Source organism: Sprattus sprattus (genome assembly GCF_963457725.1).
Source record: "Sprattus sprattus genome assembly, chromosome: 13".
NCBI lineage: Eukaryota > Metazoa > Chordata > Actinopteri > Clupeiformes > Clupeidae > Sprattus > Sprattus sprattus.
Window position 1 is genome coordinate 24,574,561 of NC_137911.1, and position 25,453 is coordinate 24,600,013.

General features: G+C 44.7%; 2 protein-coding genes across 2 annotated transcripts; both read left to right on the plus strand.

Annotated features, from left to right (window-relative positions):
- Positions 1-2,483: 2,483 nt before the first annotated feature.
- kif3cb (kinesin family member 3Cb) lies at positions 2,484-6,315 on the plus strand (the record flags this gene model as incomplete). Its single annotated transcript, XM_080849523.1, has 8 exons — positions 2,484-3,944; positions 4,058-4,159; positions 4,291-4,413; positions 4,587-4,705; positions 5,230-5,346; positions 5,469-5,577; positions 5,676-5,833; positions 6,195-6,315. 8 exons carry the CDS (start codon positions 2,484-2,486, stop codon positions 6,313-6,315), a joined length of 2,310 nt encoding a protein of 769 aa, XP_080705649.1.
- Positions 6,316-11,142: 4,827 nt separating this feature from the next.
- On the plus strand, positions 11,143-24,017 carry asxl2 (ASXL transcriptional regulator 2). The gene is made up of 10 exons (XM_080849790.1): positions 11,143-11,247; positions 11,585-11,726; positions 13,781-13,899; positions 14,360-14,570; positions 16,172-16,309; positions 16,703-16,863; positions 17,351-17,450; positions 17,750-17,855; positions 18,211-19,270; positions 19,440-24,017. Exons 1-10 carry the CDS (start codon positions 11,170-11,172, stop codon positions 21,078-21,080), a joined length of 3,756 nt encoding a protein of 1,251 aa, XP_080705916.1. The 5' UTR covers positions 11,143-11,169; the 3' UTR covers positions 21,081-24,017.
- Positions 24,018-25,453: the final 1,436 nt, after the last annotated feature.

Genomic DNA, 25,453 nt, shown 5'->3' on the forward strand with positions numbered 1-25,453 from the left:
AATGTTCTTTTACAGGAGATGCTAATCTCAAGAATTATGCCACAGCGGAATAAACACAACTATTAAAACATGATATTCAGACGTTGTTGTTCCAGTTCATTGAGAGAGTGGTCGCAGTTTGCACTCGGACCCGGTGAAGTTCTACACACGGAGTATGAGAAACACCCTCCTGGATTTCCATTGGCCAAAGATTGCGTAACAGATTGGGCTGCTAAATGACATCAGCAAGAGATGTTTTAAGATGCAGTTTTTAGGATATAAGTGCAGTAGTTTCACAAAAATAGTTTTGGCAATAGTTTGACAACCATTTTGCTAAAAACTACGAATTTGTATGGCAAGTTGGCCTCTAGGATGTGCATGACCATAGCTCATTACAACCCTTTTGTAGGGTTGCGCCACCTAGAAAATAAAGTACATAGCAAAAACCAGGGCTTCACTAGCCAATATCTCGTAACTTTAAGGTTCAAACTTCACAAAATGTTACATTCTGCATCTCATTCTTTGGACGCATGTCAAATTTAGTGAAATTTCATCCACAGGGGGCTCTGCAACCCATTTCAATAGCTCAAAAACCGTTTCACCAAAAATTACAATTTGTATATGGCAAGGTGGCCTCTAGGAGGGGCATTACCATTATTACAGTTCATTTGTGGAGAGTCACCACCTAGTGAATAATGTTCAAAGCAAAAAGTACTTCAACTAATATCATGTAAATGTTCAAACCTCACAACATTTCACACCCTGCAACACTACCACACTTTTTAGATGCACAGCAAATTTTATCGCAGGGGGAGTTGCAACTGAATACAGTGTTATCTTAAAGCACATTTCCATCTTTATTCCTCATTTGTTTCAATTAATCAGTCACACATGTTGAACTCACATTAGAAAACACATTGCATCAACTATTGCATATCTATGAACAGTTGCAATTATAACACAGATAAAGCATGTTTTGTAAGTGAGCTCACTGGAGCATCTTAATTCTAAGTGCTTGGACATTTGGGGGAAAATTGTTGCCATCCAAGTTCATCAGTACCTTCTGGAAGACTTTGAATGTGAATAGAGCTCCTGGCGATAGCTCAGGTTGTGAGTGTAATCAGTCCGAAAGAGCATGGCATAACCAAAGGAAATACTTTCTAGTTTGCTCAGCAGCTCCACACCCTCGATAACAACTCAGACGTCCTCAGGCTCTTCCCCAACATCAGCACCCTCTTTCCGGACCATGTAAAGCATGGTGGTCATCTCCCTCTCTGCTTCTTCTATGTTGAGGTTCTTAGGGGCAACAAACAAGCACTGGAAGCCCAGAGTTAAGTTACATATACCACATGTACTCCTTGATGAAATATGTTTGCTTAATATTTCAAGGAGAATAAACCTGAAAGCTAACTGTCAAATCAAATATATGACGTACTCATGGTCGGGACTAAAGCACAGCATCTCATGACACAAGACATGTCAAAGACAGAACCCATGTCCCAAATGCTATTGGTATTTTAGTGCAACTAGAATGACCAAACACAAGTAAAGACGGTTGGAAACACTAATAGCAAAGTTTGATTATTATGTTCTTGCATAGGATAATGGTAATCCATTTAAATTGCTAAAAAAATATTTCCACTCAAAACAACTGATTAACTTAAAGAATGTATATTTGATTTGATTAAATTAATTGTAAAGGGTAACTATTTTAGATTAAATTCTGCTAATTTAACCTAACCTAATCCTTTTGTTGAGATTGACTGTTGGAGTTTACATTGCATGAAATGAAAATTAGACAATTGGCTATTTTGTTATCTTGAACAAATCATACCGAAGTGATAACACTAACATATTGTTATTATTAAGAGTATTGCCGTCAATTATCTTGTTTATCAACTATCTTGTTATCCTTTGAACAAATCATACCGAAGTGATAACACTTAGCCTACATATTGTTATTATTAAGAGTATTGCCGTCAACAATAGGCTACGCCCTACAAGCTATTACTTAAAGCTAATGCCTGAAAAAAGAAATGAGACATAGTGAACGTACGTTTTCTGAAAGGTCAAAGGGTAGCCAATCTCACAAGGACTGTTGTAATAGATTTATGATAGCAGTATTCCTAGGGCGTGGGCTATGAGACGCTTTGCACCGCAGCCTATCCATTGTCTGTGGAGCAGGGAGGGGACCACGGAGGTGCAGAAGAGGGCTGGGCTGGGCTGTTGCGTTGGTTCGTTCCTGAAGCATCCTTTCATTGTACCGTATATTACTTATCAATTCGTGCTGTGGCAGCTGAAGATATTAGAGTCAAGATGCTCAAGAATCCGTCATCAGTAAACACTGGAATACAGGCGAAAATACCAGCCACAGAAGAGACCATCGCCCTTGAACATAACATATTTTGGGGGGAATGCATCTAACATCTCCGTAAGAACGGCGAGGAAGTCGGACTTAGAGGTATTATATTATTGTGTGAACTGTGAGAGGGTGCCGTTTTGACATGTCGCGGAAGAGTTCAGATAACGTTATGATTCGATTGCGGAGGATGTCTATGGCTAAGAACAGCGAAACGGTGAAGGTGGTAGTTCGGTGCCGCCCCATCAACAAGAAAGAGGAGACGATGAATCATGAAAAAATAGTTGAGGTAGATGTCAAACTGGGACAGGTAAGGGTGCGTAATCCGAGGGCACAGCCCGGTGCGATCATGAAAACATTTTCATTCGATGCGGTGTATGACATGGCCTCCTCCCAAAATGATCTGTATGACTATACATGCAAACCTCTTGTGGACTCGGTTTGTCGTGGTTTTAATGGAACAATATTTGCCTATGGACAGACAGGGACAGGTAAAACATACACAATGCAGGGTTTGCCATCAGACCCTGAAAAGCGTGGAGTCATTCCAAATTCCTTTTACCACATTTTCACCCACATATCCAGATCTCAAAACCAGCGGTATCTAGTACGGGTCTCTTACATAGAAATATATCAGGAGGAGATTCGGGACCTGTTGTGCAAAGACAACAACAAGAAACTGGAGCTCAAAGAGAATCCTGAGACAGGGGTGTATGTGAAAGACCTCTTGTCAGTCGTAACCAAAAGCATAAAAGAAATTGAACATGTGATGAACTTGGGGAACCAGTCTCGGTCTGTAGGTTTCACTAAGATGAATGAGTGCAGTTCTCGGTCGCATGCCATTTTCATTGTCACTATCGAGTGTTGTGAGACAGGCGTGGATGGTGAAGATCACATCCGTGTAGGAAAACTTAACATGGTGGATCTGGCAGGCAGTGAGCGTCAAAGTAAGACTGGTGTCAAAGGAGAGCGCTTCAAGGAAGCTGCAAAGATCAATCTGTCCCTGTCTGCTCTGGGCAATGTCATATCTGCCCTGGTGGATGGCACAAGCACCCATATCCCATACAGGGACTCCAAACTCACACGGCTGCTACAGGACTCGCTAGGGGGCAACTCTAAAACAGTCATGGTAGCCACCATTGGCCCTGCATCCTATAACTACGAGGAGACCATCACTACCCTGCGGTACGCAAACAGGGCCAAGAACATCAAGAACAAGCCTCACATAAATGAAGACCCCAAAGAGGCCCTGCTCAGGGAGTTCCAGGAGGAGATCGCCCGTTTGAAAGCACAACTTGAAGAGCGAGGGATGATGGCAAAAGAGAGGAGGAGGAAGAGGAGAGACAGCATGAGGATGAAGAGAAGCATGAGCAGTGGAGAGGTGGAAAAGCCCCAAGGGGGTTATGTGGATGTGGTGGAGACTGTACAGGAAGAGAGGGATGGAGATGGGAGTGAGAGGAAAGCGGAAAAACTAAAGTACAGGAAAAGTGTAAATGGGAACCTCGAGGAGCTGGAGATGTATAGACTGCCTGAAGTGAGAGAGAAGACTGTCGAGGAGCTACAAAAAGAACAAGAGACCATAGAGCACATCATAGAGAAATATAAGGTAAGAGAAGTGGTTATAGAGTTCATTGGGGTTGTCATAGGATGCTGAACATTTCATGATTTCTGGGTGGGTGTTGTTACATTACCTTACATGTTCAATTTTTTTTTCTCCAGTCTATGGAGAGCAAGCTGTTGGTTGGTGGTAAGAATATTGTGGACCACACCAATGAGCAACAGAAAATGTTGGAACTGAGGAGACAGGAAATTACAGCACAGGTAAGTGGCAGAAAGAAAGCTTGCTGCTTTGGTACTGAAGGGCAATGACGCAGGTTATTATTGACTGACTGAGTCACTTTGGTCCTCCCTATCACATTCTCTATCCCTCTATTCTTTTTTGCCCTGTGTAGATGAGACAGGAGAGGGAAATGCAACAGCAGATGCTGGAGCAGGATGAGGAAACTGTGGAGCTGAGGGAAACCTTCACCACCCTGCAGCAAGAGGTGGAACTAAAGACCAAGAAACTGAAGAAGGTGAACCAGTTATGACATTGATTTAATATATGAGAATATTAAAATGTATTTATCTGATTTAAAGATATTCTTTACAAATGTATTATATCATAATATTTCGTAACTTAATTTTAAATCAGTTTGATGTTGTCATTTCGTTAACCCTCTATATTTGATGCTCTTCTTGCATACAGTTGTATACCAGGCTGCAGCTGGTAAAAACTGAAATTGTAGACATCATTGATGAGCATGTGGCCACCAGACAGGAACTGGAACAAACACAACATGAACTCATCAGGGAGATGAAGTTTAAGTAAGCACATATTTCTACTGCGTGTTGCTCCATCCAATACAAACTAAATTATCTTGTTCTTTGTGCTTTGTGAGAGTATGTCTGTGTGTGTATTTGTGTGTGTGTGTGTGTGTGTGTGTGTGTGTGTGTATTTGTACATGCACATTTCACTTACTTTATCTCAGATGCATGTATGAACAGATTAAAGTCACACATTTATATACACACACACACACACACATACATCACTGGAAAGATGAACATTTTACTGTTAGTTGATTGAATCACATCCTCAAGTCCTACAAGTTGTAATATTCTGATGGCAGTCGTTAAACAAAGAAGACCTAAGCATTAAAAAAGCATCTTGGTCATACTTAGAAACTAGAATAGATAAAGCAATTCTACAACTCGAACACAGTCCACACTCACAATCTCTAACACAGATAACCCTGTCTCCTATTTGCAAATGATTCAAATCTACATTAATCTTTTAGTCTGTGAAAACCTCACAAACTCTATGCCAAAGACTGTCTGTATTTGTGCAGGATGTTGATAATAGAGAATTTCATCCCACCCGAGGAGAAGAACAAAATGATGAACAGACTACAGTACGACAGTGAAGAGGACCAGTGGAAGATGCTGCCTCTTCTCCCCTCTGAAAAGTGAGAGGAGAAACAGTTGTTACATGATCATAACAGTTTCTCGTTTGATGATTGTGAGCATGACTATGAAAAGACTTCTTTTCACATCTGATTCCTAATCAAAGCTCACTTTTGTATTCCAGCAGCCGCTGTCGTGTTAAGCGAAGACCAGCCTCTGTGGTTGGATACAAGCGACCCATCAGCCAGTATGCCCAGTCTGCTACAGCCACAGGAGCACCTCCTAGATACCGGGTTGGTGGTGCCTGTCTTCATTATTTAGAGGCTATTTTAAAACTCCATTAAAATGTAGTTCTGTGGACCCTTAACCGGCTTACCGTGTGATTTTACAGGCAGAGAACGTCATGTTGCTGGAGCTGGACATGACTCCGCCAGCCATGTTTCACCTGAACTTAAATGGGACAGATCTGATCAGCAGAGACCTGCTCCCTGACTTCGTCCACCTTCGGAGGAGAGGCGCTGCAACTCGAGTGAGGAAATCCCAGTCCTGGTGAGCTGCTGGAGCTTCCTTTGTGTTTTGATTAGGTCCAGAAGAGGGGGGTAGTTCAATACATAAGGTCATGTTTTAAAATCTCTAAAGGTGTGTTCAAAGGCAGCAGATGTGAGGAACTCTCTTTAGAAGCCTTGTTTGGACAATTGCAATAGGTGGTGGCTCACCCATAATGTAAAAGATCGGAGGCGTGACAGGAATGCAGGCTACTGTGCATTGCAGGAGATCCACCATCAGAAGCGATAGAGAAACATGCCAGAGAACTGCTTAGAAACACGATCTCATGGTTTTGAGCTCACGGCAGATGGCCCTGTGTCTTAAAATCCCCCACCCATCTTTTGATGATCTGTTCTCTCCTCAGGAATCAGGCACCTTGCATGCCCTCGACCTCCTCGGCCTGCTGGCTGGCTCCTGGGTCCCCGCGCACCTCAGTTTTTCAGGGTGCCTGTGGCACCACCCTTCCTGCTGATAAAGAGGCCTAACCAAAGCATCCGTGGATGAACTCCCTGCCTGTATGCATCCCTTCATTCCAAACACCTAATATGTTTTTCTCCATGCCAGAGAGAAAGAAAGCAAGGCAAGCTAAAGCAGCTTTGCAATTACTGTTATTGTTATTTTGTATTATTTAAAGCCAAGCATTTCTATTATTTGTATTATTTAAAACTGAGCATTTTTTGCCTATGCAGCTTTGTAAACAACATTTTTAGAAGCTTTCGATACTTGAAAAGCACAAGGATGTCTTTGAATGGCTTTAAGCCATTTTGCATAAAATTTGATTTTGAAAATGCACTGTAGCCTTTGTAAATGGTGCAATGTTGAATTACGATAACTTAGCTGGTGAAGCTTTGATAAACAGCTTTATTGTGGCCTGATGTGTGTGTATGTGGGCAAAAGCATTTCAATGGTTATATGTCTTCTTTCCCTGTGAATTGGGAATGCATTACGTATCTGTGTTACAATGTTAACTAGAAAAAAAATTGAGAAATAACGTCCAAACTGGTCTCTGTGTTAGTGGTTTATAAATGTGTTCCATGCCAGTTTAGTTCACATGTCACTCACTGCTCTGTGTGTCAGCTGTGGACACAACTTGTATAAACAGCGTTCCCAAAAACAAGATCAGCACTGACCTCTACAGCAGGAAAGAAAGACAAGCCAGGATGTAGTCTGTCCAGCAACAGATTGCAAACCAGCATGAGTGATGGTCTGTAGCTGAACCATCTTCTGTTTTCTGCATGTCATGTGTTTTCAATCCATTATAACTGAGTGTCATTTAAAAAAGGCCTATTCTTAAGGAGTGATGAGTTCCATTGCCACGAGTCCTTACCACTGCATTTAATGCAAGTAATGTACATACAGTATGTCTGTGTATCTGTAAGCTCAGTTATATTTGAGTTTTTACTTTTGACTCTCCATAAAAGGTCTATTCCAAAATGTGTTGGTCAGGCCCAATGACTGTAAAAAAAAAAAAAAAAAAGTCATTGCTCAGACCAAAATTAATTTAGTCAAAAATGTAGCCTAAATCATGCCCTTATTTCACCTCATTTGACATCAACTGACCCTCAAAAGAAAAACAAAACCCATCTGGGCTCATCACTGTTGTTATACAGTAAGATGACGTCTCCTTAGGGGTCAGTCACATGACCAGCGTTGTACAGTAAAAACCCAATATGGCAGAAATGGTGGCTCTTGCACGGTAACTAAAGCAACATTTCCACACAAACAGCGGGACGCACTTACAATCGGTCGACACTCCTCAGCGACCGCAAACATGAGGGAGAAACAGAGGAAGAAGAAGGGGCGGACATGGGCAGAAGCAGCTAAAACGGTAAAATTGTAACGACATGACGCGTTTGTTATGGTTGTTGTCTCCCTGCGCTCCCACTTGTACAACTGTGTTTATGAGTTCATGACCCGTTAGTGTAGACGGTCTATTGCGCATGAAAGGCTAGGCCTGGATGTTGGTGGAACCGTTGAAGTTGATTGGAAATCGGTTCCGTGATTAAATAGTGACTGTTATTCGACGGAGCTTGTTTATTTTACTTGCTTTGTCAGTTATGGCAATGAACTTTTCCATACAAACTGTCTTCCCCCGTTTGCTAATGACAGCACCAGACGTATTAGCTAGCCTAGCTGGTATTAGCTAGCATAGCTAAGCGCATGACGTCTGTGTCCTCAACTAGCAAGCAAGCAAATTAGCTTGGATAGCTAACTAAGCTTAGATAGCTGGTTTAGCTAATATGACATGTGAAATCAGTTGGCAAACCACATTTTGTACCAGTTACACACCCCTACGTTACATGGCAATGCCTAAGTCGTAACCAATTACACACTCAGTATTGATGTTGTATTGCCCGTTTTACTATATGGCTAGCTAGATATTCTCAACTAACGTTAAATGCTAAGTTGCTAGTGAGCTAGCTGTCAAATCGGCTCCAGACAACTCAATGATAACATTGGTTTCTATGCTGTTTGTTACAACCGCTAGCACGGTTATTGAATTATTTTAAAGAACCAGCTAATGGTAGTACCAGGATATGCATTTATAGTAGTTAAAGTGAAGACACATCTCTCAAAAAGTAGGCTGCTATACATATAATCATATTGTTAATCACAGGGTTCGATTTGCTTTGACTTTTCCCCGTAGCCGCTGTAATATATTACAGTTACCTAAGCTTTCTGAACCTGTACACGTTCTTCTTAGGCTACCGTTAGGTCCTAAGCCTCACATTTTAACGTGAATAATGTCTTGTGACATAATGATATGCTTTAAAACGTTATTTAGATGCTACATAAAAGACGAAGGGTGGAAGGGAGTCACACTGTTTCGAAAAGAGTTAGAGGAGGTAGTTGTTACGCAAGTGTATTTATCATATTCTGTGCTCGTCTTCAGCAGGATGGGGTAGGTTCCACTTAACTGAAACTACTGTGCCTTTCCGAAGAGAACTGGCTATTTCATATGTTGGAAAGCGAGGAGCTAGGCTGTATTGTGATATCACTGGGTTGAAAGCTGGTCAAAATGTTTTTGTTGTGAGGTAGGGCTGGGATGTATTGTCAGCAGTAGTTATGTTAGTGGTTTCTGTTTACATTTTATTAGAGACAGTTTATTTAAGAAATATCACGGGACAATGCCACTCAAAAAAACACCTGTTGCCGTTCAGAGGGTGAGACAAGTCTCTGAAGAAATGTTGATGATGTTTTCAGCCATTGTTTCTTTTTATTAAACACTGTCCAAAACTCTTTGAAATTGGTCTTCAATGAACTTGAACTTCCCCCCAATATTTCTTGAAGTCTAAATGAAACTTTGAGGCCCACTTGTTTGAAAAAACAACTCATCAGGATTCTTTAGTTGGTGCACAGTTTCTGTCTTCGCATGCACACACAGACACATAGACACAGACACACACACACCACACATTACACCACCTGAAAGGAAATGAGTCATACTTTAGTAGGTGATGTCACTGCATGGCTAATGTATTCCCAGGATCAGCCTGCATACACACACACACACACACGCACGCACACACACACACTTACACAGCTGGGCTGGCAAGATCGATGACAGATGATTCATTGGGTGACTTAATGCAAGCACAAACCTCACATTTCTGCCAGCAACCTATCTTAACACAGCCTGTTTATCCTACCGTCCCGTGTGTAACATTAAGACATTCATTCGTACAGTTTAACACACATGCTCACACATCTACAAAAGTGAACAGTCACAACTCAGTGCTGTTATATTTGGAAACTATGGTGATCCAAAAGAAAAAATCAGTCAAACATACGACACATGTTGAGATGCCAATGGCCTGATGCACAGAGCTCCTCTGAGGGATCTGGTTTCAGTCAGAGTAAGACATGACTTCAGGTCCCTCAAGAGGATTTGCTTTCAAAAGTCTTCCAGTAACCCTTTATCGTGTCTGCTAGTCTGAGCTGATGGAGGTTCATCTAGGTGCTTTCAAGCTGTTAGGGTTTGCTTCTGATTCTGAGGGGCTCCTCCTTATCTCTGTTTCTCGCTCCCCACCACCAGGTGTTGGAAAAGTACCCCAACACTCCCATGAGCCACAAGGAGATTCTCACGGTTATCCAGAGAGAGCGCCTAAAGGAGATCAGGTGAGATCTAGTTGAGCTCTCCATGAGAAGACCAGAGCTCGTTCTGATGAAGTGCACTCCAGAGTTTTTCTCATCAGTACTTTTGGGGTCGTTATTGGGCTGCTGTGATTTAAAGAGGCATGCTCTTCTGCATTACATGATTTTATTTAATTTATTCATTTTTTAAGTTTGATTTAGTTCTTAGAAAAATTAAGTAGATTGGTCCCCTTCATCCAGCTCTAATTATCACATCTCTGTTTTTTTGTTTGTTGTTTTTTTTTTGTTTCTTTTGTTTTGTGTGGGTTCATTATCTCCGTTGTTTTCCAGAAGGTAAGATTGAACGTTAGTTTGCTCCACCTCTCTCAAAACTGATCCTTGGACTAACACTTCTCCAGTGTGCCCTGTGCATGTCCCTTAACCTCCTGGCTCCAAACTAGACAATATGCTGAGGGAGCTCACATTAGTGCAGTTAGTCACAGACCCCTCTCTAGCACAACCCCGGCGGCAGCTGAAAGGAACTACTTATTAGTCAAGCGTTTGATGTTAAAACCACCCTCCCAAGATTCTCCCAAATCCACTAGACTTGCACTAGTATGCTTCCTGCGTTAACTTAGTGATAATTCACTCACCTTTCCTGCTTGTCCCTACTCCTGGTTGACTGATATGTGTGTATATATGCAGTAAAGCACAGTGCACAACATACTAAACTGAGAGGCCATTTGGTTAAGGCTAAGACACTAAAGCCCAGAGCATCTGGTTATCTATATGACATGAGCAATTTGTGCCAGTCTTGAGACGTAAGGGGAAATCAGCTGAAGACCCTCTCCTTGTGGATGCATTACAACCTCCCGGCCTCGTGAGGAATGCATGCATGTGCCCGAGAGCCCCAAGTGTCCTGGAATAATAGAGTGTGTGTGTTTTTGTTTGGCTGGTGATGTATGTGTGTGAGGAATGCTGTAAGATGTGTGGTATTTTATGTGCATCCGTGTGTTTTTTCTTCACAAGAGAATATTCTGTGTGTGTGTGTGTGTGTGTGTCTGTAGTGTTGATGTGTGATGTGTGATGTGTTCATGGTTGATCAATAATGGACACACGTGCAATTCCTGCATTGTGTGTGTTATGTCTGTGTTGTGCACGTGAAGCGATGGGAAGTGTGCCCTAGTAGTCGATGTCTGAGTGATCATAGTCTCTCTCTCCTCTGCCCCTCCAGCGGGACGTCGCCTCTGGCCTGTCTGAACGCCATGCTGCACACCAACTCCCGTGGGGAGGAGGGCATCTTCTACAAGGTTCCGGGCAGGATGGGAGTTTATACACTAAAGGTGAGGCCTCTGGCGGCTGCTTCAAGGGTAACAGCACCAATGCTGTGACAGTTCACAGTTCAGTTTTTTTAAATGATGAAGGTGCATGTCTGTATATTTAAGGAAATAGTGCATAAAATGAGTTTTTGGAGGAGTAGTTTATCAAAGATATTAATGTGTGTATGCAATTTGAGCTAAGAAACTGTGTGTGTCTGTGTCTGTGTCTGTGTGTGTGTGTGTGTGTGTGTGTGTGTGTGTGTGTGTGTTTGTGTGTGTTTGTGTGTGTGTGTGTGTGTGTGTGTGTGTGTGTGTGTGTGTGTGTGTCGGTGTGTGTGTGTCGGTGTGTGTGTGTGAGCAGAAAGACATAGCGGATGTTGTGAAGGAGCTGTCAGAGGAAGGTTCAGAGGACAGCAGTGATAATCTTTCTGACAGCCGCAGCACTGAGAACAGTAGCAGCAACAACAGCAAGGAGGGCAGGAGGGGCAGATGGCGAAGAAGGGGTAATGCACACACACACACACAGACACAGACACACACAGACACACACAGACACACACAGACACACACACAGACACACACACAGACACACACACAGACACACACACAGACACACACACAGACACACACACAGACACACACACAGACACACACACAGACACACGCACACACAGACACACAGAGAGGCAATCCTTGCATGGACAAACACAATCACAGTCACACTTACTGTCATATATATACACAGATTGAGGGAATTAGCAACAACAGTACAAAGACAGGGTGTGAGGAGGAGAAGAAACTGATATGTAAATAAACACACGCACATGCACACGCATGCACACACAGTGCTGCAATATATTAATGAACTCAAACTGTGAAAGTAGTTGCCACATTGAAGACAGGAAGGAAGATGAAAAAGAGTCAATGATACACACACACACACACACACACACACACACACACACACACACATACGTACACACTCAATCATACACATTAATTATACTCCTAGTCCTTCATACTTCCACATTTCTGGGGAACTGTGTCTCACTGTTTCAGCAGTGCTGATGGGAGTTGTTGACTGACGTTGAGTGACGGTGAAAGACCTATTTTTATACCAGGGAGTGTTGATGTTCGTGCAAAGATTTGTGTTTGAATGCTTACAAACATACTGTATCTTCATGCTAATGGTAAGCACAACTAGTAACTTGACAACCACTGTATTGCGCTCTCACTAGATTAATTTACACACAATTGTTTGTATAGATTGGAACTTTATTCTCATAAAGTGTGTTGGAGGTAGACGGTACACAAACTGTTTTCATCTCAATATTTATACCTATACAGTTCTTCTGCTAAATTCGTGTTGGTGCACCTCTCTTTAATTCAAAATACCTACAAATAACCCCTCTCACATTTCTTAACCCCCAACCATATTGCCAGGGTTTACACTCTGATGGCTCTCATCAGTCAGTCTGTTCGGCTACATGACTCCAGCTCCTCCCCTCCAGCAGACTTCCATCCCCTGTGTCTGTGCCCTTTTGAGAGGGGGCTGTCCCGCTGCAGGCCCATGTCAGCTGGGGAGCCCCAGCAGTGCCCCCCCCCCCCCCCTCCGCCCCCGCCCCTTCCTCATTGTCACTCTGCCACCTCAGATCATGCAAACAGGAAACACTTATATTTTCAGTTGAGCGCCCTAGCCACTTCCTCATCTGCAGCACAGCAGCATTTGAGAAGCTTTGTTGAGGGACGACCTGAACATTTAATTTAGCAGAATCTAAACGATAAAAACATAATAGATCATCGAATAGAGACATCGTTGTGTGCTCTAGTCAGAGGTGCAAGACCATGTTCTGAAGTCCCGCAGGGAGACCTGGTCTGCTTTTAAAACCAGTTTTATGGAAAGCAAAAAAAGGCAGATCTCTTGTACAGACCAGGAACTAACTAGTCATCTGAGGCTCAGATCCGTGATGTCTTCCTGTAAGTTTTTGTGGTTCTCTTGTTGTGTTTAACTTTGGTAAAATAAGACACTTTTGTAGATATATTCATGCGGGAACGTGTGTTGAGCAGAAGTGTTTGTAGGCCTCATGTGCAGGCTTTAAACAGTGGAATAAAAGTCGCAAAGCTGTAAAAAAAAATCTAATAAAAACGTTCAGAGTACAGCTGATTATTTCATTTTTTAATGCTGATTTATTGTATGTAGTCTGGGCACAGTATTGGGGACACGTTTCACTTATGTGCCAAATCACATTGTGATCATGTGCATCACAGTTGTGACCACATATGGCTGCCTGTCAACTAAGTCAGTTCACAGAGAATACTTGTCTCTTCAGCTCCAGAAACACTATACAGCTCTTACAGGGTAACTGTAACTTGCGTAGTCTGAAGTGTAGTAATTTGGGTTGGATGTATGAGGTGTGTTAAATTTGTACATGTATGTCTATGGAGCCCTGGAAATGGTTGAAATGGGTTGGTTATCTGTGTGTTTTTTGTGTCTCTGCGTGCGTTGAAAAACGGTGTTTTCAAAAGTGTGTGTGTGTGTGTGATGTGTTTCCTGCAGTGCCAGCTAAGCTGAAGTCCCAGCCCTCCTCCCCACAGTCGCGCTGCTCCTCCCCCTCTGTCCCCTCCAGTAAGCTCATCTCGCCCTCCCAGAAGCACAGCAAGAAGGCCCTCAAGCAGGTGAGGCCCTGGCCCTTCCTCACCAATTAACTAATGGAGAGCAGTATGAACTCATCACATCACTTGCTGTGATTATGTGAAGTTCTTGTTTTCGAAGACAACTTTGATGATTGTGTCTGGAGTGGGTTGTTGGGAAGTTATATCATTTCTGTGGATGCGGGGGTGAGTGTGTGGGTACTTGTCAAGACGTAGATATTTTTGTTCATGGACATGTGCATGTGAGAGTGGGTGGGTGTCTTGGTATATTTACATACTGTATATGGCATGTTTGCAAATTTGCATATTCGTCGGTGTGTGTGTGCGTAAAGTGTGCTGATGTGTTGGTCTGTGTTTAGATTGTGTGTTGATGTGCTGGACTGTGTGTGTATTGTATGTTGATGTGTTATTGTATGTGTGTTTGTGTGTGTGTGCGTGTGCGTGTTCGTGTTTGTGTGTGTGGTGCGTGTGTGTGTTTATTCAGGCACTGAAGCAGCAGCAGCAGAGAAACCAGCGGAGGCAGTGTGTCATGGCGTCCAGCTCGAGCCCGCGGCTACTGCTGAAGAGTGTGAAGGGTCTGGCCGACAGTGTGGACGCCAAGCCAGGTAGTGCAGATTACCCACAATCCATCTCTGCTGCCCACTCAGCCATCACAGCCTACCCACGCTTACGTTCATCCGTCTCCGGCAAGACAGGTACAGAAGTTCTCTACCTCAAGCACATACATACATACATACATACATGCGTACATACATACGTACATACATACCGGTACATACATGCGTACATACATATATGCATACAAACATTGGGGCTGCTTGATTCTGGCAAAAATTATTATCACGATTATTTGGGTCAATATTGAGAAAACGATTATACAGGGTTATTCATTCATTGTTTCCCCTAGGAGTTTTTCAGCAGCGGTGCAGTTGTATGGCGGACATGAGCCGATGATGCTGAACCCTCGGTGCTTTTATTATTAGTAGTGTTACTTTACTATTAGTAGTATTACTATCAATGTAAATTATGTTTATACATTATACTAATATATCAACTTATATTTTGTCTTCTTTACTTAGAATAAGTAATAGACTAATACATACAGACAAGTGCTTATTTAAATAATCTTAAATTAATTTGTGTACTGAGTACTATGCGCTGAGAGGTACTCTTTTCTAGTAGTGTGCGATGATGTAGGCCTACCCTGATTAACACTGCACTGCCATTTAAAAGAATAGTCTGCTGGCTTAGATTGTTTTCAGTGTGGATATGATGTAAAAAAAATCCATATTTTTTGCATCAACCCAAACAGAGCTGTTCAAGTGTCTATCTCAGAACTGCAACACGGGGTAAATTAACTTGGTAACATTTCATACTAAACATCAGATGAGATGCTAATGCTAGGTGTGGGATTAACTTTTTAGGCTAGCCTTTATAACTGAGAAAATGTTAACCGTGTCTTTGAACAGGGGTTTAACACCCATTACACAACTACTCACTGACTTACTTCTGGATGACATTAGTAAGTTGCCTGGTAGTTTAGGCCTGTAGCATTGAACTGTAATATCTTTAGCGTGCTAACAAATGTGACCATACATTTCGTCATGAATAATACACCGTGTGAAATTTCAGTTGAGGCGCTAATTCACCAGTGCTGCTCATCGACTCATTACTCATCGGATTACAAATGTATCAAAAAAAATGCTGAATTAGTTTCACCTTTCTTGTTGATCAAAGGCTCTCTTTCCGTTATATTGGCTTGAGATGAGCCACATATTGCACTGCCTGGCTGAGAGGGACTTTAGGCTTTTAGGGAGGGGCAAAAGCACACCAGTGCAATGCAAATGGATGCGCTGGATTTATAACGGAATGTGACAAAATAATATTTGTATCTTGATTTTGTTGTTTTCATAATCATTGGATGCCAACATCGTAAATTGAAAATAAAATTGTATAATCGCCCAGCCCTAACATATTTTTACACACACAATAACACAAATGATTTCACAGAAATTACAAATAAATAAATAAACATACATACATACAGAAAAACTCACACATACACAGTTACACACGCACTCAAACTGTAGTGCCAAGTTACCCCCATTACAAGAATGCACCCCTCTGACTCACCCAAGAAAGACATACTTCTGTAAACAAGAAAAAAGAAAAATCTCTCACAAATGCATGACGGGTCACACATCACATCAAGGCCATTCCATTCAAACCATTCATTTTGTCTAAATAGTACGTCAAACACTTCCCTTCCTTCATGAACGCCTGTGTGTACCTGTAGCGTGGGAGCTGAAGCAGACGGAGCGTCCCCCTGCGAGTCCGCAGAACTCCAGCTCGTCCTCTTCCTCGTCCTCAGCGAAGGCAGACTGTCCCCCTGCCGGCAGGAAGCTCTCTCAGCGGTCCAGCCGCCTCAGTGCACGTGAGTGCTTGCTTGCGCTTATCCTAGATAACCACACACTACATACAATCCCTTTTCTGTTAGGGTTGAACCGGTGTAAGATATTGCTGTAATGAACTAAAATAGACAGAATTGGGTGTTATGAATGTTTAAATGTGTGTTTGTTGTTTGAGTTTTTGTCTTGCCTTGTTATTAAAGGTACAGTTTATAATCCCAAAATCTGTAAAGCTTTTAGACCTATGCAAGAACGTGCAGATACTGCCTCTCAGTATTCCTCTGCATTAGATTTATATCGTTTGTCTGCCATTTTTGAGTATGACTGTAAGTCAAAAATAGACAATGATTTGGAATGAGAATGATATTTATGTTTCTGTCTGAAGTGCTGCTTCTGACCGTGTGATCCCGTCGTCTCAGGGCAACTGAAGCGAAGCCGGTGCGAGATCGACGTGGAGACACCCGACTCCATCCTGGTCAACACCAACCTGCGTGCTCTCATCAACAAGCACAACTTCTCCGCCCTGCCGCACGAGTGCCAGCTGAAGCTGCTCAAGCTGCTGCCCGAGGTGGACCAGCAGGTGGGCACCAACGTTGCCTCGTGTCAGCCCGAGTTTGGAAGCGGGCGTGTCTCTCTGTATGAGTGTGTGTGAAATTATAATGAGTGTGTGCCTGTGGGGGCATGCATGCTGGCATTGACTGCTGCTACACCCACGAGAGGACACATGCCAGGGCACCATCTGCTGTGGAGATGAGAGCGAGACGTAATTAAGAGATTGGTGCGACGCACTGGCCCGTTCTCGTGTTAAGGACGACAGGGTTTTGTGTTATATAAGGGCGAGGATGATGAAGTTAATTATGATGAAATGGCAACCCAAAATCAGTGCCAAATCAGGTGATGATTATGGCTGTGGTGATTGTGATAATGGTGATAGTGGCAATGAGGTTGATGGTGATAATTATATTGCCATGTTTGTAATAGTGATGACAGTACTGGTACGGATTCTAATCATGTTCATAATGATGATGATGATGATGATGGACGGCATCCTGTATTCTTCTTCACAGGCTTGCATGGACGATCCTGTCCTGAAGGTCACTAGCTCTGCCCTAAACAATGAATTCTTCACTTCGGCAGCCCAGTCCTGGAAGGAGCGACTCTCTGAAGGTTTGACTCACTGTGTTCTGCTCCTGATGTACATTGGCCTCTAAATCAGCTAGTACGCCTGGGAAGTCAAGACAAAAAAGTCTGCACAGTAAATCACTTAAAAGAGACATGTAGTGTGGATCTCCATGAGTTTAGTAACTGTTTAAACCCCAGTAGGGTTGGTGCTCTACCACTGTTGTTTCTGAAGAATGCTTTTAATTAAACATTTCCATATATAGTTGACTATAGTAAATGCCAGTTCTCTTTAGCGAGAGCCTCTCCGCAGTCCTGGTGCTAAATGTGATGTGCTGGTGTTGCAGGCGAGTTCACCCCGGAGCTGAGGTTGAGGATGAGGCAGGAGATAGAGAAGGAGAAGAAGGTGGAGCTGTGGAAGGAGCACTTCTATGAGAACTACTACGGCGAGCAGTAAGTCCCACAAAGAGTTAGTTCTGCCCTAGCGCATGTTACATGGTATGCTCTTGTCACATGAGCCACAGTGGTTTTGCTGTAGTCAGATTGGCTGTTGTCTGACTTCTCTGGTCAGCAGCAGAGGCATTGAAATGCCTTAAATGTGGCCTAGTATCTTCCACCTCAAAATGTGTTTTGCTGGTATAGTCTGTGAATGTGGCATGAATGTAAAAGGTGAGTCAATTGAGACAAAAAAAAGCCCATGTTTAATTAATGCTCAGACAGTGACCTCTGGAGAAAAACAATTAGAGGGAGAATATGTCCTCTCTTACTGACCGTTCTCCGTGCTGTGTCCACTGTTTCCGCTGTCTAGCTCTGGTTTGGATTTGGAGGAGTCCAGAAAGCTTCTCGATGCTGAGGAGCCTGAGGCTCCCTCCCAGGAGCGGACCAAGCTTTCCTGTAAACCATCAACTGTACAGGTCACTAGGGGCATGCAGGAGAAGAGACAAGACCTCCAACCATCTCCTGCAGAATCTGTATCCGAATCAGAACCAGAGAAACCGTTCAGCCGGGCACCACCCAGCCCTGTACGGTCAGCTGAACTGCCGCAGAGGAGTTCACAGGCAGCCCCGGAGGTCCCCCATACCGCCACCGCCACCCCCACACCATCAATCCCACAGAAGGCAGAGGCCAGCCATCCAGCAGTGCGGGAGGCCTCCACCCCAGAAGCAGCCCCTGCCCCTGCCCCTGCCCCTGCTCCTGCTTTAGCTCAGGAACGACTCACTCCAACTCTATCCCTTACACCACCCCCTGTCTCAGCCCCCTCCCCAGCCACCAGTCCTCCTGCTACTCCTGCTTCTGCTACTCCTGTTTGTGCTGCTCCTGCTCCTGCTCCTGCTCCTGCTCCTGCTCCTGCTCCTGCTCCTGCTCCTGCTCCTGCTCCTGTTCCTGTTCCTGCTCCTTTCACTCCTGCTACTCCTGCTCCTCCTGCTCCTCCTGCTCCTGCTGCTCCTGCTACTCCTGCTCCTGCTCCTCCCGCTTCTCCTGCTACTCCTGCTGCTACCTCTGCACCACTGGTCTCTGGCACTCAACGCAGAGATGAGAAGGCCCAGGCTGCCCGCAAGGACAGCCCCGGAACCGCAGCAGCATTAGAGTGTCATGTGGCCTCTCCCTCTCCGTCCACATCCCATGAGCTGTTGAAGAGGAAGTCCTCCGGCCAGCAGGAGGCAGAGGCGAGCCCTGAGAAAAAGCCATGCCCAGCTAAGCCAGCGGCACCCTCAGCAGTCACAGCAGCAGCAACAGCATCATCATCATCATCATCATCATCATCATCATCACCCCCCACCACCACCACCACCTCTTCATCACTGCCGTTATTTGCATCAGCGCCAGCAGTCACTCCCAGTAAAGAGCAGAGGGTACCTCCTCTCATTGTAAGTATTTGGTTGGTCATCCGTGCAGATATGTTATGTATCAGCTTGACATTCTTTGTGTGACATGTTAGTTCGTCGGTTTCCATGTTCCGGTTAAACTGGATTGGCAATGTGTATTGATACAAATGATATAATGCGATCTATAACACTGCATCCTTGCTCCTTTCAGATCCCTGTATCTCGTATCGTAGCAGCAGCTGCTCCTCCCCCCAGCCCCGTGTCGCCCAGACCCCCACTGGTGGTGGCCCCCCCTCGCTCAGGCCGCACAGGTGCCCGCACGCTGGCCGACATCAAGGCCAAAGCGCAGCAGGCCCGCGCCCAGAGGACAGCCGCTGCCGCCACCGCGGGCACCTCTCCCCGAGGGGCAGTGCCAGGACCCGGGCCTGGTGGGGGCAGCGCCCCCTCAACCCCCACCTCGGTGTCCAGCGGGAGCGAGACGCCCTCCCCGGTCAAACTCAGCCCGCCGTCTCCAGCCCCCGCTGGCTGCCACTCTCACACACACTCAGCCGCCGCCGCCGCCCCAGACATCAGAGCTGCGTCCGGATCGCACAGTTACCAGTTACACTCGCACGCCGCCTTCAAGCCCTCGCTCTCACACTGTCAGAGACCTCCGGTGACTGGCCTCACGGCAAACATGGCGGCGTCGCTCTCGTTTTGCGCCGCTCTCAAATCCAACTCGTCCATCCCGGCTAATAACCCTCTGGTCACGCAGCTGCTGCAGGGGAAAGAGATCCCCCTGGAGAAGATCCTCCCCAAACCCCTGGCGGCCCGGGGCGAGCCCCCTAATCTGCCCACCTCCAGCACGGGGCACGAGGAGCAGAGCAGACTCCGCCAGCAGGTTTTGGGTCAGCTGATGATGCCCGGTCATCCAGGCCCCTCTGGCCACCCTGTCAGGCCCGGTTTCAGAGCGGAGCAGCCTGTCTTTCAGCAGCCGCGGGAGACGCGGGAGACGCTCGACAAGGACACCCAGGAGCAGATCCTCCAGGTGTTCATGCAGAGGAGCCAGCACGGCCAGCCGTACGGCCCTGCGGTCCCGCAGCACGACGCTCGAGCGCTGGGCGTCCCGCCACCTAGCTGCCAGGACCGGCCCTTCTTCCCCATGGGGATGCTGGGCCGCAAGCGCAGCTCCCGGCCGGCCATGACGGGCCACTACCTGCTCAACGTGTCCACCTATGGCCGCTCGGACAGCAGCAAGCGTGCGCACCTGTCTCTCCCTCAGGTGAGCCTAAAGACTGAGAGCCCTGAGGTGGGGGAGGGGCGCTTGAAGGAGGAGGAACCAGAGGAGGAGGGGGAGGGGGGCAAGGGGGTGAAGATTGAGGAGCCCGACAGCCCCCAGAGGTGCTCCTGGGTGAAGCAGGAGACCGGGGTGGACAGTCAGAGTGCGGAGGTACAGATGAGCAGCACCAGCGCCACACACGGCAGCAGTAACTCAGAGAGCCCCCAGGGCTGGGGCCCGTCGCTGGGCCCATGCTACGGGGGCACCATCAGCATGTCCGTCCCCCCGGCTCTTAACCACGCCTCGGCCGGATCCACCCCCTCCTCGGCTCAGACGTCCGAGGCCGACGGCAGTAGCGGGAGCGTCATGTCCTTTTCCGTCACAGTGACGACTATCCCCGCCGGTCACCCGGGCAACCCAGGCGAGGACTCCCCTGAGCAGGTGTTCATGGAAGGAGGCGCGATGGAGGAGGTGCAGTCCAAGTGCTACTGCCGCCTCAAGGCCATGATCATGTGCAAAGGCTGCGGGGCCTTCTGCCACGACGACTGCATCGGGCCCTCCAAGCTCTGCGTCTCCTGCCTGGTGGTGCGATGATGGCGTGAGCGCAGGAGGTGCTCTGGTGACTCTGCATGAATGTGTGTGTGTTTAGAGAGAGGGTGCGCAGGTGTTTAGCATCCGTTGGGACTGGAGCCGGAGGTGAGTGTATCCTGCTCTGACTCCGGGTCTCGGCCGGGGAGTCGTCTCGCTATCTGTGGGAAGTCAAACAAGCACCTTGACTTTAAAACAGAAACAAAACCCTGAGGCACGAGTTTGAGTAGTGGCAATATTTTCTAACTGATGTTTTGCTCGATATTTTTTTAAATATTGTTGAGGCATTGTTTTTTTTTTTTTTTTTTAAAGAGGAATAAAATAAGGGTATTTTTGTAGAACCTAAAGGCTAACTAGGCAGCTCCTGTGAGGCTTAGCCCCTGGTGACCCTTGTGCAGATAACAGCAACAGGGTGTGCAGCCTCCAGTGTGCAGCCTCTCTGCTGTAGTCTCAGAGCTCTCCAGAGTCACTTTGGTGAAGAGCTGCCTTTGAGCCACTGCATTACGTGAGCTAACTGCGTGATTGCTGGGTACATGTGTAGAAGGCAGCGGTGGAGAGGGATGGGGATCTGCTTCATCAGGTGATGAAGCCACAGCAGGACTTCATTTTTAAAGTACGGAGCTTTCCAAAATCACACTCACCTGGAGAGACACAGATGAAGGTTTAGAAATGAGTGGGACTTATTTTATCAAAACAGCTTGATCAGTGAAGGTGGCAATGGCAATAATTTGTTGTTTTTGTTTCTCTCCAAAATATTTATATTAGATGCAAACTTCTATCTATAAAGAGAAAGATAGATCTGGATTATTTCATTAGATTTTAAATCCATACAGAGTTGAGCTAACTTTTCTAAAAAGGTTGCACATCATTTTTTTGTAGAAGAACTGCAGGGTTAAGGACTCCAGGTGCTTACAGTCCAAACTGAGAAATGTGCAAGGACACGAAATGATCTCTCTAAGACGTGTTTTCTCAGGAGTAAAGAGCCCAGGTTGTGCCATTTCAGCAAATTAATGTGTGTGTTTGTGTTTGTGTGTGTGTGTGTGTGTGTGTGTGTGTGTGTGTGTGTGTGTGTGTGTGTGTGTGTGTGTGTGTGTGTGTGTCATTCTCGCGTCTCTTGAAACTGTGTGAACTGGTACTGCCTCCCCAGCCAAGCTTTGGGAAAATGTAGATAAACTGTTTCGTACAATCTGTCAGACGTTAAAAAAATTAACAAAGAAATATACCGAAAAAAAACCCTGATATGTCCGTTTTTTGTAGTAGCTGTGTGATCAGTGAAGTAATGCTTAACACTCAGAAGGGAGAATATGAAGAGTTGTGCTTTGATGCTTTTTTGTACTGTAAATATGGGCTTTTGTGGAGTTATATTGAGGATTTACATTTTTCTATGTTCATTTTGTGTATCTTGCTTAAACATATCCATGTTGACATGCTTGAGTTTACCTAAAAAAAACTTAAAAGAAACAACAACAAAAAAAAACCAATCACACTATAGGTGTCTAAACGCTAAATGTTGAACCATAGAGATGTCCTCAGACAATTCACAGTGAAGTCACAAAAGAGTTGGTCTATTTTAGTATGTGTACATCAACTTTCTGTAACACGGGTGTGCATGCTGTGTCCATCCTAAAAGAAACATACCAATCATGTTTTTTAACGTCTACCAAGACCCTGAGACAATTACAAACCTTCTTTTCTATGTCATTTCCATGGTAATATACCAAAGTCGACTTATGGAAAACTTAATATTCAGGATTTTGTTTTTAATGTCTGACTAGCTAAGCAAAGTAATATATTTTAAGTAATATATTTTAATAACAAAAAAATTCTATTTACGAAATTGTTTTTAAAAGAAACAGGGTATTTGTTAAAGCTCTATATTGACTGTCTCTTTGGTAAGCCTCTGTCCGGCTGGGACAGGTCTCTTTCTACAGACTTTTGTAACAGAACGTCCCTGACTGACCTTTCCTATGTGGCCCTCCTTTTCTTATTTCTGTATTTTTGTATGGATGTATTGAGTGTATGTGTGTGTTGGTGACTCTTATCATGGTAATGTGACCTCTGACCTTTGACCTGTGTGGGAAGCGTATGGTTAGGTGTGGGGTGGAAAGCTTCAGAGCTCAGTGCCATGGAGAGGAATAGTGTGAGGTGAGGGACATCTCTGTATAGAGGGATTATACAGTCCACATGGTTTGTGTGTGTGTGTGTGTGTGTGTGTGTGTGTGTGTGTGTGTGTGTGTGTGTGTGTGTGTGTGTGGTGGTGGGTGGGTGTTTAGCTACCTGTGTATAGGTGTGTGACTGTGTATTGTAAATGTCAGTGAAAAGCATTTTTAAAAGGCTTAGTGAGGAACATCTGGCTTTGAGTGATAAAAAACACGATTGTTGTGCGTTTTTTAAATTTTTTTGTTATTATTTTCAGTTCAGATGTTCCCCTCCAGTCATACACAGTAGGCTAGTCCTGACCCCACCCTGATCAAGCAGTGTCTGATCTTCACTAGTGAACTGTCTCTCCAGTTGGTAATGTGTTGTGCACTGGGAGACTAGTGGCTCACATAAGCAAGCAGTAGCCAGTAGCTAGTACCCTAGCGACTGAGCACCTGGGTAGGTTGGTGAGCACGGAGCAAGGTATACCAATCAGGATGCTTGACCCTTTTGGCTTCTCAACACCAGTGTCAAAAATGTCACACACAACTTTTAGTGCTCAACCAACTTACCCGCTTTCAGATGAATGAATCGGGATAAATGTGCAAGGATTTGGGGGGGAAGAGTGTGATGTGTTTTAGTTTTTTGTTGTTGTGGGCATTTTTAACATTCTCCTGTTCACCCAGTGTGTGTGATATTCATGTGGAAGTTTCTGAAGACTCTGTAAAAACAATAAGATGAATGTACTATAGCAGTCCTAATCAGCACTTGTAAACAAAGTGTATTTTACCATCAAATATTATGAATAAATGACAAAGAATGAAACTCTTGAATTTGCCTCTAGTTTTTTTGTGGTGCAGTAGTCTTCTTGTTTTTCATGTGAGCTTTGTGTAGAATAGCAGCTCAAGTTTACTGAACTTCATTATCTTTTATTAGCTGCTTAGCCTATCAATCTCTATTGTCAGTTGTATGTTCTATACAATTAAATATCCCCCAATCAATAATCTTGTCAAACCATTATGATAGTAAATAGCCAATTTATGTAGATACATTTTTATACATTTCCAAACAATAATTTTCGAGGCAATTTAACCAATCGGGAAGGGTTTCTGAAGCCTCCCCCCTCTCTGGTATCACACATCTGTGCTCTGCTGCCCTCTGGCGTCCGGAAAAAGGAAAAGATGAGAGGAGGAGAGTAGATGAGTGGAGGAGAGGACAGATGATAGGAGGGGAGAGGCAGGCAGCGCACTCGCACTAGTATCGCTGCCTACCGCAGTTTTCTTAGACCGAGTCAAGTGGAACGGCATGCGCACAACGATGTGTAATTAAGTCCTAATCGTGTTGAAATAAGAGTGCTGACACGGGTGTGACACCTGCAACTGTTTTCATATTCGAGGGCGCGAAACCCAGATCATTCACGAAGGAAATACTTCCCATGAAGCAAAGATCACTTCTCTCTTTCAGTAGATTCTGATGATGGTAGCGCAACCTGCGTGATTTCTTGCTGGTAAGATAATTACTTAATGATTATCCTACACGGCGTGACAGGCTTTTAAGATGCAAAAGAACATATTTCTACCAAACGCTCATATACATTCAACGTGAAATAACTACATCCCTTGTATGTCTTCACAGTGCTGTAGTGTCGGAGCCAGTTCGCTTGGAGGAAAGGTAATTCGTGACTTAAATTTGCAATATGGCCGGTTTTTGACGTGCCATCGGCTTTCTTCTGTAATTGAGACGTGTGGATTTGATGGTCATTTTTGTTAAATGAATTTTGTGCGGAGGTGTGACACAGGGCCATCTCAAGCGCGCGATGCTACCGCATTCGCAGTCCTCACGCTGACACACGTCAAAGGATGTTGTCATGACCAGCCAGAGGAACGATTGGAAAAGACAATCTTTTTATCCTTAGTCATTTCGATTACATCTCGTCTGCTATTCACGTTTTTACTGCCAGATACATCACTCGAATATAGCTTGTGAATCACGGCAGCAGTGATGGGATGGCCAATAGTGGGCTCCTTCTGGGGATTCAGTAGGTATCGCTAGGCTATGACATAATGTTTGGAAACACCGCTCATTATCTGTGGGGGTCGCCACCCACGCTTAGGTGCATGGAATTACGTTATGCAGAATACATTGATCATAATAACTCTGCTGTAATGATTTCAAAACAAAAAATCACATTGAATAACAATTTATTGATTCACTATTCACATGTGAGCTGGCATTATCTT